Source organism: Cynara cardunculus, assembly GCF_001531365.2.
Source record: "Cynara cardunculus var. scolymus isolate 2C chromosome LG 11, CcrdV1, whole genome shotgun sequence".
NCBI lineage: Eukaryota > Viridiplantae > Streptophyta > Magnoliopsida > Asterales > Asteraceae > Cynara > Cynara cardunculus.
Genome location: NC_037538.1, coordinates 164481 through 179963, shown reverse-complemented (window position 1 = coordinate 179963; position 15483 = coordinate 164481). Strand labels below are relative to the sequence as shown.

The window sequence follows — 15483 nt, the reverse complement described above, 5'->3', positions numbered from 1 at the left end:
ATAATCAATGTATTCCTCATTCAAAAGAATCACAAATTATTCTCAAAGGATGCATAAATATTCTAACCGTTTATATCTCAAAACTACATAAAGAGAACTAACGTCTTAATATAGAATGAATAACGGAACCATATAACATCCATAGAATTAATCAATGTTACTGCTGGCTGAGACCGTCAACATTAGCCCCAAGCCCAGTTGCAACAAGTTGTGGTGAGCTTTCTTCTACCTCCAAAGAATCACAAATTATTCATGTGAATTTTCATTTACATGAATCTCAATATTCATGCTTAACTCGTATACAGAAGCCAAGATGTGGAAAATCACCTGAATAAGATTCATCTTGTACTTGGTCTATATCCCACAGAAAGCTAGCATATGCTGCAAGAATATTACTACAAACAAAATACTTGAGACGACATGCATTTTCAATCAAGCTCTTCAAGGGAATATATATATATATATAGATGCATAAAGATGACAGATTAATAACAAAAGTTGGAGCTCAAAATATGAGTGCATACCAGTCTCCGGGAGCAGCATAAACAGCTCTCTCAAAGTAACTTAAGGCTCTATCCTGGTCACGATGAAGCTCCCAGACTAACTTAGCGTATTGCATCAGAATTTCACCATCATTAGGATCTTTTATTGTAGCACGAAAATAGTAATCCTCAGCCCCAGTAAGATCTCCCTCGGACTGTACCATTTAAAAACGGGTATATCAGGAGATGAAATAAAATAAAACAAATTAAAGAAAATGATTTGTCACCTGCAAAAACCGAGTACGGTTTCTCAAAACAATAAGGACAGAAAGGATCTTCACTAACCATCATCATCTTATAGTAGTACTCCTCCTCGACATCACCACTCTCATTGAAACCTCCCATACCATCAATCCCAAGCCCTGTAGCAAGATACATTTTAGGACTTGGTGGTTCGATCTGGTCTTTTGCATTCTCTTCTTCAGTTCCCAAATTCTTGAATTTATGAAGATCATCTTCATCACCCTCCACAATCAATCCCATACTCCTCTTTGCAAAAGTGAATCCGCAACTATCCATTCCTTCCAAAGTTTTAGTCCCCAAATCCCCTTTCTGGTTTTCAAGACACCCATCTTCATCAGCATAAATGGAGAAAGATGGTTCAGTGTGCAACATGGATGGTTCTTTCTGAAATCTTGATTTGACAAAAGCTAAGGCTTCCAAAATGCTATGATCAAGCAAATGATATCAAAGAAAGATGAGATATTTTAGTGGTTGAAATTAATTAAAATTAAAGGTGATTGGGTTTTCAATGAAGCATTTGTGAAAGATCCAATCCTACTTGCAAAATTATAAGATAAAGAGAAGGAGAAGATTGCAAAATAAGTAATATATCGAGATTCACGTGAAAGATAGAAAAAAGTCAGATAGGTGGTGCATTCACATTTTCTGTGGGATGGGAAGTGAGATTGGCCAAAGGAACATAATCACCGCCATGCTACTTTATCACTCACTGTCTAAAACAGCTAGTTTTTGGATCTCAAAGTTCCAATGAAGTTATATGCTACTTTATGGAATCAAATATGTCTTGAACGATTTAAGTTAAGTTACATACTAAAAATATATATATAATAATCAAATAATGACATATAAAACCGCATATGTCGTGCCACAAGGTGTCACAGACGAGCCTTGAGCTAGGATTTGCTACAAAGAGCCTCGTACATACACCTGAAAACACAACATATTTTTTTGTCATCAACTTCCCTGGCCTGAGGTGGTGGAGATTCTGTTATAGTCATTCATATATCGACGCATGGCATGGCATGGCATGGCATCAAAACAGTAGTATATAACACACCACTTGTTCATTCAAACATCCCAACGAAATGAGAGGAAACAAATTCATAAAAGAATAAATGTCAACATAAGAATTCCTCCTCAAATTAGAATAATACTAACTCATTCACAAATACAGTTTTGCTATACTTACATTTCAACTTCTTAATATATACATCTAAAATCCAACCATACACCAATGTTGGTCTACAACAAAACTTACCCTCTTATGTCAGTGCCATCATCATACCAGAATCACCATCAGCTGAAACCCAACATCTTTTTATACTTGCTACTTCTAAACCCTTTACTTATTAGTCACAGAGAGATGACAGACTTCAGACTCTTGAGCTGCCAACAAAACATCTTCTAGGTACCTGTCTACAAATTCAGCTTAAAATTAGCAAAATGGCAACTTTCATATCTTATGCAATAATCCATAGTGGAACACAAACATTTCACAGATAAAAATGGAGTCAGGTATCCAAAACACGAGGAAATGGAACAGATTAAATACAATGCCTCAAGAATAGGCAACTTCCTAACACAACCATGAAATGCGTTCATAAAAGCCCCATCATTACCGCTCAACTTCTGAAACAATGATTTACATCCATACAAATTTCATTTTATCCACTGCTTCACTTAATTAGGTAGTAACACAAGTTGCAATATTGAGAAAATAGGTCTTAACACAAAAATGCACAAAGATTTTTAGCAAGGAGAGAAGGTTGGATAGCAGTGTGACAGACTCACAGTACTTATCTCAGCTCCCTGAGTAGTATATGATGGGCACAAACATGAGGCTAACATTTAAGTCTCCCGTATGGGGAGTACGTTCACAAGATGAGAATAGAAGAATCCAACGGTGTCCCTATTCCTAAATTGTATAAAAACAGCACACCAAGATTGTCTGATGGTAATCATTGAATGAAATCAGTATCTATGCAGAGCAACAAAATAGAAAAATCAACAAGTTTACATCAGAATGAATATTCACATGTAAGATCAAATAAGAAACATAAAGTACAATAAAGGTGGTACTTTCTGTATCTAGTGTAAAAATCATTCCAAACATGCCAAGTTGCCAACAGTGGAGTCACAAAACAGAGACAGATGATGCATCATGCATGTTAATTTAGTTATCTATATTGTGGGGATACCGGTACATAAAACATGAGCACCGGAAATTTAATAAAGATGTGGGGTTATGTTTGTATGCACACAAAAAAATGGAGATAGATTAGTCTCAGACCAACAAAAAAAGGTATTTCAGGATAATATTACAATTTACAAGATTTGTAGTTACATGTCTTATGATGATTGTTAATACTGTAATACACTAAAAAAGTAACACCCTGATTTGTTTCTACAACAGATCAACTAGGCCTAAAACATGAAAATACTATTATATTAATGATGAGAAACAAAAAATAAGGGTAACATATAATATATATTTGTTTCTACAACACATCAATTGAATGTGAAACATAAATATAAAAAACAGGAGTAATTGGGAACAAATGTGTTCAAATACTCAACATTGTATAAGCTAGCAGGACTAACTGTTTCTAATTAGGATAAACGTCAACTGTCAACCCTGTGTAGGACTGCTAGCAACGAACCCAAACACTTGAAATCCAACATATATGCAAATTTTCATCTAATAACCACAAAGCCTCCTAAGTAGACATAGGCTTCACATGCCAGAAAATTCTGAAGTCCTGTCCTTTTATTTTGTATTCTTACCTGCAAATTTCTCTGTCAATGGAGATGCACGGATACAATGAGACATGGTATTAAGAAGGGTTTTTCTACTACAACTCTTGCTGTTTGGTTGGTTTTCCATCAAGTCCTGTATGGATAAAGCTGTTTGTGTGGATTAATCTGTCTGTATGGATTGGGAAGGTTTTCGTTCAAGAGAGTTTTTTCATAGGTTGAATGAGCATGTTTTTTAATTGGGAAGGATAGGTTTGTAAAAAACTTGGCTTTTTGCATAAAATCTTCCCTACAATCTTACTGAATAAGCCAATTTCTATACCATTAAGCCACTCCAAACAGTCAGGTATAGCTGACCGAATAAGCTGTGAGTCCCATTAAGCTCATTAAGCTGCTAACAAACAGGCCCTTACTCTTCTAAAGCAGAGGGCTAAGCAAGAAAACCAAAACAACAAAATAATGCAAAAGATGTAATACAACCAAATTAGAAAAACAAAGAACAACAACGATGATAATCACAAAAATGAGAACATGTTGTGGAAACCAATATGCCTTCATTTTCCTGCTACAGATACATTTTAGCATGCAACACCCGATGCAAGGTTTTCCTTGTCCACATTAATAGGCTCTACTTGGGACTTTAAGGCAAAATTCTTGTTCACAGAGCACAAGCAGTATCTCGGGTTGAGCAGCAGGAAATAGCCAAACCAGTATGATTAAACCCGCCAGTATTAAAGACATATAATTAAGCATAGGGAAATATGAACAACAACACACAAAAGAAAGCAACATAAAAACCATCAATGGAAATATCAGATCCTGTATGATAAAAAGATTAAAACCCAGTATCATGAATAGAAAATGTAATAAATGATATCGGGCCATCCAAGAAGAAATTCAAGAACAGAAAATGTAATCAATGGGATTGGGCCATTTAAAAAGAACCACACAACAAAGCAGTAATTTATATGGCCAACATATGTAGGATTGGATCCATGCAGTGCCCTCAAAGAAATGCTAGAGCTAATTAGCTACCACCTCCAACAAATTTTGCATATAAGTAACAACTGATCCAGAGTTGACATAAAATAAAAAGTAAGTTGATGGTGAATTCTGGCCACAACAGAGTAGGAAAAAAAGAGCCATCCAATGACATGTCTGATGCAATCTAATATTAAGTTTAGTTGTCAATATGTGAAACTGTAATTACCTCGGTGCATCATGCCTCCCAGAATCTGCATTGAGAGATACACAAAAGCAAACCCAAAATCGGAATCGATTTAATTACAAATGGATAGCTTCCCCATCCACTCATCTGACGCCCCATAATCAAGACTAAGCTCTCGTAACGGAGGAATATTCTCCATAGCAAAAAGCATAAGGTGAGGAAACGCAAAATTTGAGTGATCATACAGCACCAACTGCACTAAGACATTTGGACATGAGCTGTGGCTCATATAACAAGCAAGATTCCTCATTCTAGAAACATCCATAGCAAAATCCAAAGGAGGAACCGATGGGTATGATGGGCGTACATAGTCGGAAAATATTTGGGACAAATCTCCCCATTCTGCCCATCTCTCCCCAAATCGGTTTGGGTAGACTAAACTATCCCCATTCATGGTAAAAAGTTGGGCTTGCTCTCTTGTGAGAACAACTCCAGTATATTCACAAATAAAAGAACCAGCTTGTATCAAGTCCAGTGATCTAACTCCCCAACCAGTTTCCCTCGATCTAAACACTTCAAATCTATTCCTCAAACCATTTTGGCTGACACGATTTTGACAACTGGGAGGACAACGGCAGTGCGGTCCACATTCAAATATCAATGGTTTTCCTCTCACAAGAAGGCCGTTTGAATCATAAGCAAATTCACCCCCATTCTTCTTCGCACAAAAACAATCATGTGAACATCCGGACACACAATTACACCCACCGGCCTTCCCCCCAAGGTGATACACAAAGGGCGGGGAAACAGTTGTCACTAAATAATCATAGTACATTGGCTCATGATTACCATCAATGTCATTGAATAGAAACACTGGGGCCTTCTCTTTGTTCATTGAAATATCAAAACTGACATATCCCACAGGCCTAACCTCTAAAGGCCTGGTTCTAAGATTCTCTGCAAACTTAAGAGTTGCACTGCCCATTTCAGATTGATTTTCCATTCTAACAAGCTTGAACTTAAACACCCCGAAACCAGATTTACCCACATCAAACCATGCTTCAACAATTTTATACAGCCCGTCATAAACGTAAACTTTCCCACTGGCACTACCTTCGTACCTGAACCCACGAATGACTCGTACTTCAATTCCATAATGCATACTTCTTTCCATAGCAAGATTCCCACCTTCCAATTTCTGATGAACCACTTGCCTCGAATTCTTATCTTGTCCGCCATGACCAGTATATACGATCACATCACCAGCATCTTCATCATCTTCATAGCCACCTGAAACAATCACACTGGTAGCAATTGGCTCCCCATTGGAGCTCTGACTTGAGGTCAAGTAATCAATCCCTGCCTGAGCTTGGCCGTGCATTCCGACAACACATAATTCCATTCTGAAAAAGAAAACATCCCCAATATGAACCCCAGGAATTGCACCAACAATCCGCTTATCACGGTTCAACCAAAGACCGCGGTCTTTCATAACCGAAGCAGCCTTCAAGTCGCCCCGGGCGCGGGGACAACGTGCAATTCCAAAAGACCTACGTTTATCATCTTCCATCACAACTAATACCCTAAGAGAGTCATAAATCATCCTTGTTTTCCTCACCACGTCTCGAAAATACCTCTCGTCCTGAATTCCCAGGTTGGTAACCCTAACCAATTCAGACGACCGAGCTGGGTACTTGCGGCGAGAAGAAACAACGACGGGAGAAAGCTGATTTTCTGCGGGAACCGACACGATTGCTTGTGAGTCGGGATCTGAAGCCTGAATGTCATCGTATTTATCCATGTTCTTGGCAAATGCCGTCCGAAACAACTCTGATATCCTGTGGAATTCAGAATAGACATTGTTTTGGTCTACTTCCGGGTGAGCGCCGAAAAGATTGGAGTCCGGAACTAGAGTGGGGTGCTGTGGAATGAGAGTGAAAGTAGGGTTAGGGTTAGGGTTAGGGATAGGGATAGAAGCTAGGTAGGGTTGTGGGGGGACATCAAGTGGTTGGTCGAGAGGTTCCAATTTGGGCTCGATTTTTGGGGTGATTAAGGTAGCAGCAGTGGTGGCGTAGCCGGTGGCGATAGTGGCGGTGTTAGGAGGATCAGGGTAGAGATTAAGATCAATTAAAGAAGCCATTGGTGGGGTTGAATAGGTAGGTTTCAAGAAAAGAGAGGAAGAAAGAAGAAATTGATTCCTAGAAGAAACAGAATCATGGATTGTGAAGGAACAAGGGTAGAGGGCTGAAAAATGGTGAATTCATTCTGAAAGGGAAACAGGAGAATTTTGGGGGAGAGAGAGAACCCAAATTTGAGTTTCTATGCTTAATCTTGTCCCGCACTCCCTCCCCTCTGGGCTCCTGGTACAAAAATAAAAACTACAAGGATAACGTTTGGTTGGTTTGAGTTTGGCTCTAAAATACTTGGATATTTCAGGTTTAAATCTAAAGAGAAATAAAAATCTTTTTGTGACCACGGAGATTTAAATATGGTGACTCTGGGTTATCTGCAAAACAGATAGTCGTTCTGAGATTAATTAGCTCGCATAATGAAAAATAAAAAAAACAGTATCAACAAATAACGAAACCAAAAAGAATATCATTATCAGATTCTTTAGCTACAAAAATATGAGTTTAATCTTGTAAAAATATGATTTATTACGTGATTAGGTTTATATAACAAGAGTATGATTCAAGATTTTTTGGGCAATTTTAAACGTCAAGCATATGCCTCAAATGATGATAACATTTGCCATATATTTGCATTTGAATCAACAATAAGCATAGAAGCTCAAATCTATATATATATATATATATATATATACACACACATATACATACTTATAATATATAACTAACGTGGGTAACACGTGTCATCTTCTGGTGAGTCGGTTTTCTTGTTTTTCCGCCTAAACATGTATCTAGACACAATTTACACTAACAGTTCAATTATACTAATTTGAACGTTCTAGACACAATTATACTCATTCGATTGACATATGTCTTCTTATTCAATCAACCCCACTAATTTAGGATGCAATTGATTTTATTCTTAGGTTAATTAATCCGTGTTGTAACTGATTCCCGAAAAAAATGGTGTTAAAATCAATTTAATAATATAGTTTCATTTCTAAATTCAATTGTATTCTAAACTCAATTTACTGAAAAGTTTTACTTCAGGTTATCTCAAGAGAGCAAGTCTGAAGTCATTTTTCAGAGTAGCTCACCCGAACTTTGAAGTTTGCTTTTTCAGACATAGCTCACTCGAACTCTGGAATTTGAACTATGAAGTCCTTTTTTAGACTTAGAGTCTGAACTTTGAAGTCTTCTTTTTCAAACTTAGAAGTCTAAACTCTAAAATTTTTTACAATTCTAAAGAGTACAAGTTTAAAGAGTCATTCTTCAGAGTTAACTCACCCGAATTCTGAAGTCTTCCTTTTCAGATTTAGTTCACCCGAAGTTTGTACTCTAAAGCCTTTTTTTTAGTCTGAACTCTGGTTTAAAAGATTTATTTTATACTTCAGAGTTATTTCAAGAGTACAAGTCTGGAGTCATTTTTCAGAATTATACTTTACAGTTATTTCAAGAGTACAAGTCTGAAGAGTCATTTTAAATTTATTTCTAAGTTCAAATTTAATTTACTGATATAGTTTCATTTCTAAATTTAATTTTATTCTAGGGATAACTTCATTTTAACTAATTATTGATATAGTTTCATTTCTAAATTCAAGTCTGAAGAGTTATTTTTTAGAGTTATACTTCAGAATTATTTCAAGAGTACAAGTCGGAATTAGCATCGTACTTTTGATGATCATTCATATCTATAAGATAAGTTCCTAACTTGATTTAATTTTTTCAAATTACCCTATATATACACGGGATCGAACCTAGTATATAGATATAAGGAAAACTCAATAGTGTTTACATGACATCTTTTGATGTTAGAATTCTTATTTCCCTTTTTCTAATTTTTTTTTATTTTTAAAACATGTCTAACATAAGAAAAAGACGATGTCGTCCCTATGTAATAAATGTGTACTTCATTATACACAAGCTATTGTTAATATATTTACATGCATCTTGAACCCCTAACTCTCTATATTTCCTGGTAAACTTTCTAATTTCCCTTCTCTTAAATATATCTTACACTTTAGCATAACCCCCAACTTTTCATATGCCAACAACCTTTGTAGCTTCCTCTTTATTAAATCACTACAAGAAAAATGACCTTTAGAGAAGGTATTGTTTTGTGCTTAAAAGTCTTAAAAGCTTCTCTAAAGCCTTTAGATAAGCTTTTCAATTTTGTCAAAGACCTTCTCTGCGTGACGGTAGGTGAAAGTTTTAGAGAGGGTTTTCGGATGATGTCTTTTTGTTAGCCTTTTGAGACGTTTAATTGAGGCTTTAAATATACTTTTAAAACTTCTCTAAAGGTTAGTCAACTTTTTATTCAAAGCTTCTCTAAAAATATATATATTAATGACACTTTTCAAGCATTTGTGACGTTTTATAAGAGTTACTAAAAGATACTTTTAGAGAAGGTAATGGAAAAGTTTCTCTAAAGATATTGGCTTTAGTGATACTTTTAAAAAATCTTCTCTGAAAGTCCTCGTTAGTTACACTTTCAAAATCTTCTCTAAATATGATATTTAGATACACAAACTCAAAATCTTCTCTAAAAATTATTTTTAGTTACACTTTTAAAAAATCAATTTCTTCTCTACAAAATATATTATATATTTATTTCATCCATAATTCAGTTATATATATATATATATATATATATATATATATATGGAAAAGTTCAAAAAAAACCCAACGGACTTTACTGTTTGGAACGATTAAGTCCTTGGACAATTTTTTGGAACAAATAAACCTTTGGACTTTACAAAATTTGTTAAATAAATCCTTAGATTTTACAAAACTTATTAAATAAATCCTCATCCCTTAAAATCGTAACCTGTAACTTGAATAGAAGGTAACTTAAATTAAAAAAAAACTTAAAGAATCCTAAAAACTCATCTCCCTCCATCGCTCCCTCCCCTCCCGTCTCCTTCTCCCTCTCGCACACCGTTTGAGACCACATCACCCCTTCCCTTCCCATCCCAACAAAATGGTCTCACTGGAAACAACTCCTCCTCCTCCTCCTCCGGCCACCGCCAGTCCCCGGATTTCCTTCTCCGGCGATTTCCTCGACGATGCAAACTTCATCTGCATTACCCCACAAGATAAAGAAAAGGAGATCAAAACAAGGACCGGCGAGTTTGAGTTTCTGTCCGGCGACTTGTCCAGTCCGGCGACCATGCTGACCGCCGACGAACTCTTCTTTGAAGGAAAATTACTCCCCTTTTGGCAGAATGAAAAGCTGAATAAAATCAACATAAAACCTGAAAAAGTGGTTGCAAAAGAGGCAGTGACGATGAAAGAAGATGAAAACAACAACAACAACAAAATGAGTTGGTTTATCGACGAAGATCCTTCTCCTCGACCACCAAAATGCACAGTTCTATGGAAGGAGCTATTACGGTTGAAGAAACAAAGAACATCTTCAGTACTTTCACCATCTTCATCCACTTCTTCTAACTCTTCTTCAAACTCCATTGATGATCAAGATTCAAGCAAGAAAGAGAAGCAGCAGCAGGTTAAGAGAATTAAACAAGGGTTAGAGAGAACCAGATCCAGTGGTATAAAGATTAGACCCATGATCAATCCTGTAAACTTGATTTCAAGATTTTCGATAACATGAATACAAGTTGCGATCATGATCAAGGAATTGGTGGGTCCAAAAATGGATTACAGGGAGCAACCCTGAAGAACAAACCCAAAAGACACAACAACATCAACGTACCAGCTCGTCGCCGCCATTAACTTTTGGTGAAATTATGTCCAAAATTTGTATGCAGATTATTATGTTTTGGATACAACTTTTGTATATTTTACGAATAGTAATGAGAATGGTATATTTGTTTTTTTTAATGTAAGTACTTTTTTCGTTCAAAAAATATTTATGAACTTGATCGTTCAAAATATGAAAATCCATTATTTTTTCGTACCTTTTTCACTAACAAAATGTATTTAACATATTTTAGAAAGTCCAAGGACTTATTTAAAAGGTTTTGTAAAGTCCAAGGACTTATTTAACAGGTTTTGTAAAGTCCAAGGGTTTATTTGTTCCAAAAAATTGTCCAATGACTTAATTGTTCCAAACAGTAAAGTCCGTTGGTTTTTTTTGAACTTTTCCCATATATATATATTACAATAAAATTAAACTGATAAATAATATTAAATTAATCATGAACAAATTAATAATAATCTCAAAACAATTTAATATATATAAGAACCATCCAAATTTAATATTCAACTAGTTCATATATTGTCTAAATTTATCAACAAAAAACATCCAAAATCATCATAGCATGTTTAACGATCTTGAGTCTCCGAACGTTAGTCTTGAACAGTTAATGAAGATGAAAAACTTGGAACTGACCGGCCGGATACATTTGTCGCAACTCAGCGATTTCATCCTTCATAAGAAAGAGCTCGGATTTGGTTGAAGCAAGCTCGGACTTCACCCTTTAGCTGCTGATTTTTTATCCACGGAACAGCTTCTTTAGGTGCCGATTTTTTGCCACAAAACAGCCCTGTAGCTGCTGAAATTTAGCCAAAAAACATCTCCTTTAGCTTCTGATTTTTACACACAAAATAGTCCCTTTAGTTACCAATTTTGAGCCGATACAGTCCGTAAACCAAGGTTGAAATTTTAGTATAACTTTTAAATATAGCTAATTACGGTTGGTTTAATATCCAATGCACATATGTTGTAATCAAGAACTTAAGAATCATATTAAATTCATAGTATATAAAAAGGCATCGGGTTGGGTTCAAATAACCCTAACCCATTTCCAACCCAACAAATGTGGTTTGGTCTAATTTTGTAGCAACTATATGTCGGGTTACCTCATGAGTTTTTTTTTTTTTGAGGGTTTCGGGTTGGGTTGGCTGGTAATTTGAGCACCTCTAATGCACACACAAGGTTGTTGCAGAGCTACTATCTGTGTAAAAATGGAGAAGTTGAAGATGGAGACACCAACAGATATCATTCTTCAAAACACGGTACACATGTGTCCTACACAAGGGAGAATATCTGGAATGCCAAATGATGGATAAATGGAAAACCTTTCTGTATCAAGAGAGAAGAAATTACCTTCATGACAAACAACTCTGGCATAGGAAGTGCTCCATTTGGTGTAATGAAGATCGATGAAGAAGGGCGTATAATTGAATTTGCAGAGAAACCAAAAGGAGAAAAACTGAAAGCTATGAAGGTTGATACCACAATTTTAGGCCTTGACGAAGAAAGAGCTAAAGAGATGCCTTATATTGCTAGTATGGGTATATATGAAGATAAGTTCCCTGGASCAAATGATTTTGGAAGTGAAGTAATTCCTGGAGCAACTTCTATTGGGCTAAGAGTATGTTTCATTTCCTTACTTTTTAAATTAGCCTMTGTTCTTGATTTAACTTCACTGTTGGTTTGAGCAGTAYTGCATTTGAATACTCTTTTTAGTAACAAATCTTGATATAAATATTGCCAACTATCCAAAATCTATATTGAACATACAATTGATTGATGTTCGAACAATTCAACCCCCCCCCCCAGCCCACTAGAGCAGTTCCCTGGACATTGTTCAACAACACAAATGTGTTGAACACATGCTAAGAAATAAGCACGAGAACATTAATTGTGTTCAAGTACAGATAGACATACAGAGGAGATATGATACTCTCAAGTATAGATAGACATAGATATGATTAGCTAATTGCATTAACATCAAACAAACACCAAAACTAACCAACAATTGAATGCCGGTAGTTTAAGTTAGACAATGCACTCCTACACCACTATCAATTAACACAAATGTAACTGGAACTAATGGTTGCTACTATGATTAAGCTAAGAACAATTTTAGGTTTTCAATTTCAACGCATACCACAAAACCATAAAGATAACTAAATTAATCTCAACATACTGCACAAATAGCCTCCGATGTAATCCTTGACACAATCATCAAGATACAAACACAAAAACCACATATAAATCAATTTCTTATTGCAATTTACAACAAAGAAAAACGAAAACCATACAAACTTACTATCGAATCTGGTTGATGGAAATGTTGTTAGGCCTTGATCTATGATTGAGCGGAGGCAACGATCTCTAATTGAGCCATTTGAGGGTGTGAGCTCCGATCTATGATTCGAGCTTTACATCACATTCCYGTTGGCGACGAGATTGGCGACGAGAAGAGAGAAGAGAAAGGTTAACTAAACACTTATTATTTATTATTTARTTTTGATTTATTTTTAATATAAATCTTTTAAATCATATATTTTTTTATTTAATTTTAATTTATTTTTTAATATAAATCTTTTAGATACATTTTGAAGGGTAACTGAACAATATTATTTAATTTTAAAAATCTTAATTTTTTTTTATTAATCTTTAGGGAAGCTTAAAAAAGTGTTCCTAAAAATTGATGCAATTTTTTAGAGACATTTTTTATAAAAAACTTCTCAAAACTTTTAACGACATTTATTATACCGTATAATTAGCCTATAAATCATTCTTTAAATGTCGTCCAACCTTTAGTTACATTTCTTATTTTTGTCATTTAAATCCTTCTCTATAATGGAGCTTTAGATACACTTCTAAAAGCTTTTCTGAAGATTTCTTCTCTAAAGCTCCTTCTTCTTGTAATGAATTGTGGCTTTCTCCTCTCTTATATGTAAATTTTTTACATACATCTTGCAATATACGTTAAGTAGGTACTCTCCAATGAAAGTCTCCATCACTATTGTTACGCGAGGCCAAACAATCGCCGATGAAACATGTGCTCGTTGAATGGTCTATTATTATTTTTATTGTATGTTAAGTATTCTAAGTGGATCTACTTCGACACCAACTTCCTATTGCATCATGTTTCAAAAATGCAAGAAGAACTATTTTAGTTCTCCTACGCATACCTATAGTTTCAGTATTCGATAAGCAAATAATTTTTGTGTAAACATCATTTGTTGGATTAGTTGAAGGTGTTAGCGTCATATTCTTACAAACCTTTAGCATTTGAATCTCTTCTTTAAATGTAAGTTATCAAAGTATTCCGCAAGCACTACACATTAATCACATCAACATTGAATCATGAAAATATGTGATGAAAAGATTACCCCAAATATTTGATTATACAAATTGAAGAAAAAAAGTTTAAACTACTTTCAAAAGTTTGAAAGGATGCGACTTCCTAATAGCCTCTTTCTCTTTTTGGTATCTTTATTTCATATTATTAAACATTTCAACAAAAAGGTGGTTCATGATATCTATCATCTATATGAATTTGTCTATCTTTCTCTCCTTTAAAATCTCAAAGGGATTGACATTTTCATGGAGGGTTTTTTATGTTTTATTTTGTCTCCGAATGCCGCTCTTTTTAGAGTTATTTATGCTCTTAATTTTCATTCAAATGTTCTTGATGAGAGATTTTTGAGAAGACGAAAATTCGACAAATAATAACTAAAAAGCATTAATGATATAATATTTTAAATGTATTCTATTTAATTTGAATTAACAAAGAAAGTTGGTTGTTAGTTGGTGATTTGGTGGGACAAATGTAAAGAGATTTTACAAACTTGAAAAACAAATTTGGAATAAGGGAAGTTTATGAACGAACAAATATATTTATTCCTTGCAATTATATTTCTAAGAATTATAACATAATTAATACTAATCATGAATGTAAATGTAGTAATATCGTTTATAATATGTCTAAAAACGTCTGTAATGTTAATTTAATTATTATAAACAAATAATGTTTATGAACAAGAACATGAAAGCTTAAAAGTATCAATTTTTTTTGAAATTCTTGTCTGAACGGATGATAACACAGAAATTAAACGAAGATGTTGATACTTAATTAGCTAACCAATGTTGTTTATGGTTTTGAACAAATAAAGGATTACCACAAATGATTTTTTAGAAAAAGTTGTATAAAATAGTACATGAAAAACGAATTCACATCTTTTGACCATTAGAACCGGGTACTCAACCTCGTTTGGCTTTTTCAGTTCAAGATAAATGCATTTGCAATAATAAAAAAGTTCACAAAAATTGAAAATTACATTTATCTCCATAGTTGAACATTATTCAAGAAAACAATATAGATGGTACTTGAATCAAAAGAACTCTTTGTTTTTGTTAGAAAACATCTGAGGCAAATGAAATCGATACCATTAATTATATAACATATTCTATTTGATTTTGAATGCATATTTTCTTTTCATGGAGGTGGCTATATAATAAAAAGAGATCTTATAATATATTGTTTTTTTTATATGTAATCGTTTTTTCTCTATTTAATTAACTAATTTCATATGATGGTTTATTATCGTTTTCTTTTACGTGCAACTCAAAACCGGTTTAATAAAGAGGTTAAGCATAAAAGTTATATTAGAAACATTATTTTTGTGTTCTACCAGTATAATTCTTAATACTGCATACACATTTACAACTAACCATTTTTGTACAACTTTAATTTCCACAACGGAGCATTACTAATGCGGGCCATAGTGTGGACTGTGGAGACAATGCCTTATTCTTTATGGAGGCCCATGACCAAGCTAACAAAGGGTGTCGTGCTTAAATGTGCATAACTTTTGTGCGAGACTCTATTTTAGGTTCATAATATATCGATTTGAAGCTTGAAATGAGGAACACGCTATGGGGAAG

General features: G+C 34.5%; 3 protein-coding genes across 6 annotated transcripts; 1 reads left to right on the top strand and 2 right to left on the bottom strand.

Moving 5' to 3' along the window:
* Positions 1-157: 157 nt before the first annotated feature.
* On the bottom strand, positions 158-1157 carry LOC112520867. The gene is made up of 4 exons (XM_025129484.1): positions 828-1157; positions 525-697; positions 328-395; positions 158-225 (listed from the first exon to the last, which is right to left on the bottom strand). Exons 1-4 carry the CDS (start codon positions 1155-1157, stop codon positions 158-160), a joined length of 639 nt encoding a protein of 212 aa, XP_024985252.1.
* Positions 328-6980, bottom strand: LOC112521078 (histone-lysine N-methyltransferase family member SUVH9-like). 4 transcript variants are annotated; one of them, XM_025129727.1, is made up of 6 exons: positions 6342-6980; positions 4750-6110; positions 2044-2201; positions 828-1094; positions 525-697; positions 328-395 (listed from the first exon to the last, which is right to left on the bottom strand). In XM_025129727.1, exons 1-2 carry the CDS (start codon positions 6845-6847, stop codon positions 4820-4822), a joined length of 1797 nt encoding a protein of 598 aa, XP_024985495.1. In that variant the 5' UTR covers positions 6848-6980; the 3' UTR covers positions 328-395; positions 525-697; positions 828-1094; positions 2044-2201; positions 4750-4819. The 4 variants fall into 4 exon arrangements, with proteins under 4 accessions (XP_024985495.1, XP_024985492.1, XP_024985493.1 ...); XM_025129724.1 differs by having other exon boundaries at positions 4750-6980; XM_025129725.1 differs by having other exon boundaries at positions 2044-2197; positions 4750-6980.
* Positions 6981-9816: 2836 nt separating this feature from the next.
* LOC112520864 lies at positions 9817-10449 on the top strand. The gene has a single exon (XM_025129483.1). The coding sequence runs from the start codon at positions 9817-9819 to the stop codon at positions 10447-10449; it is 633 nt and encodes a 210-aa protein (XP_024985251.1).
* Positions 10450-15483: the final 5034 nt, after the last annotated feature.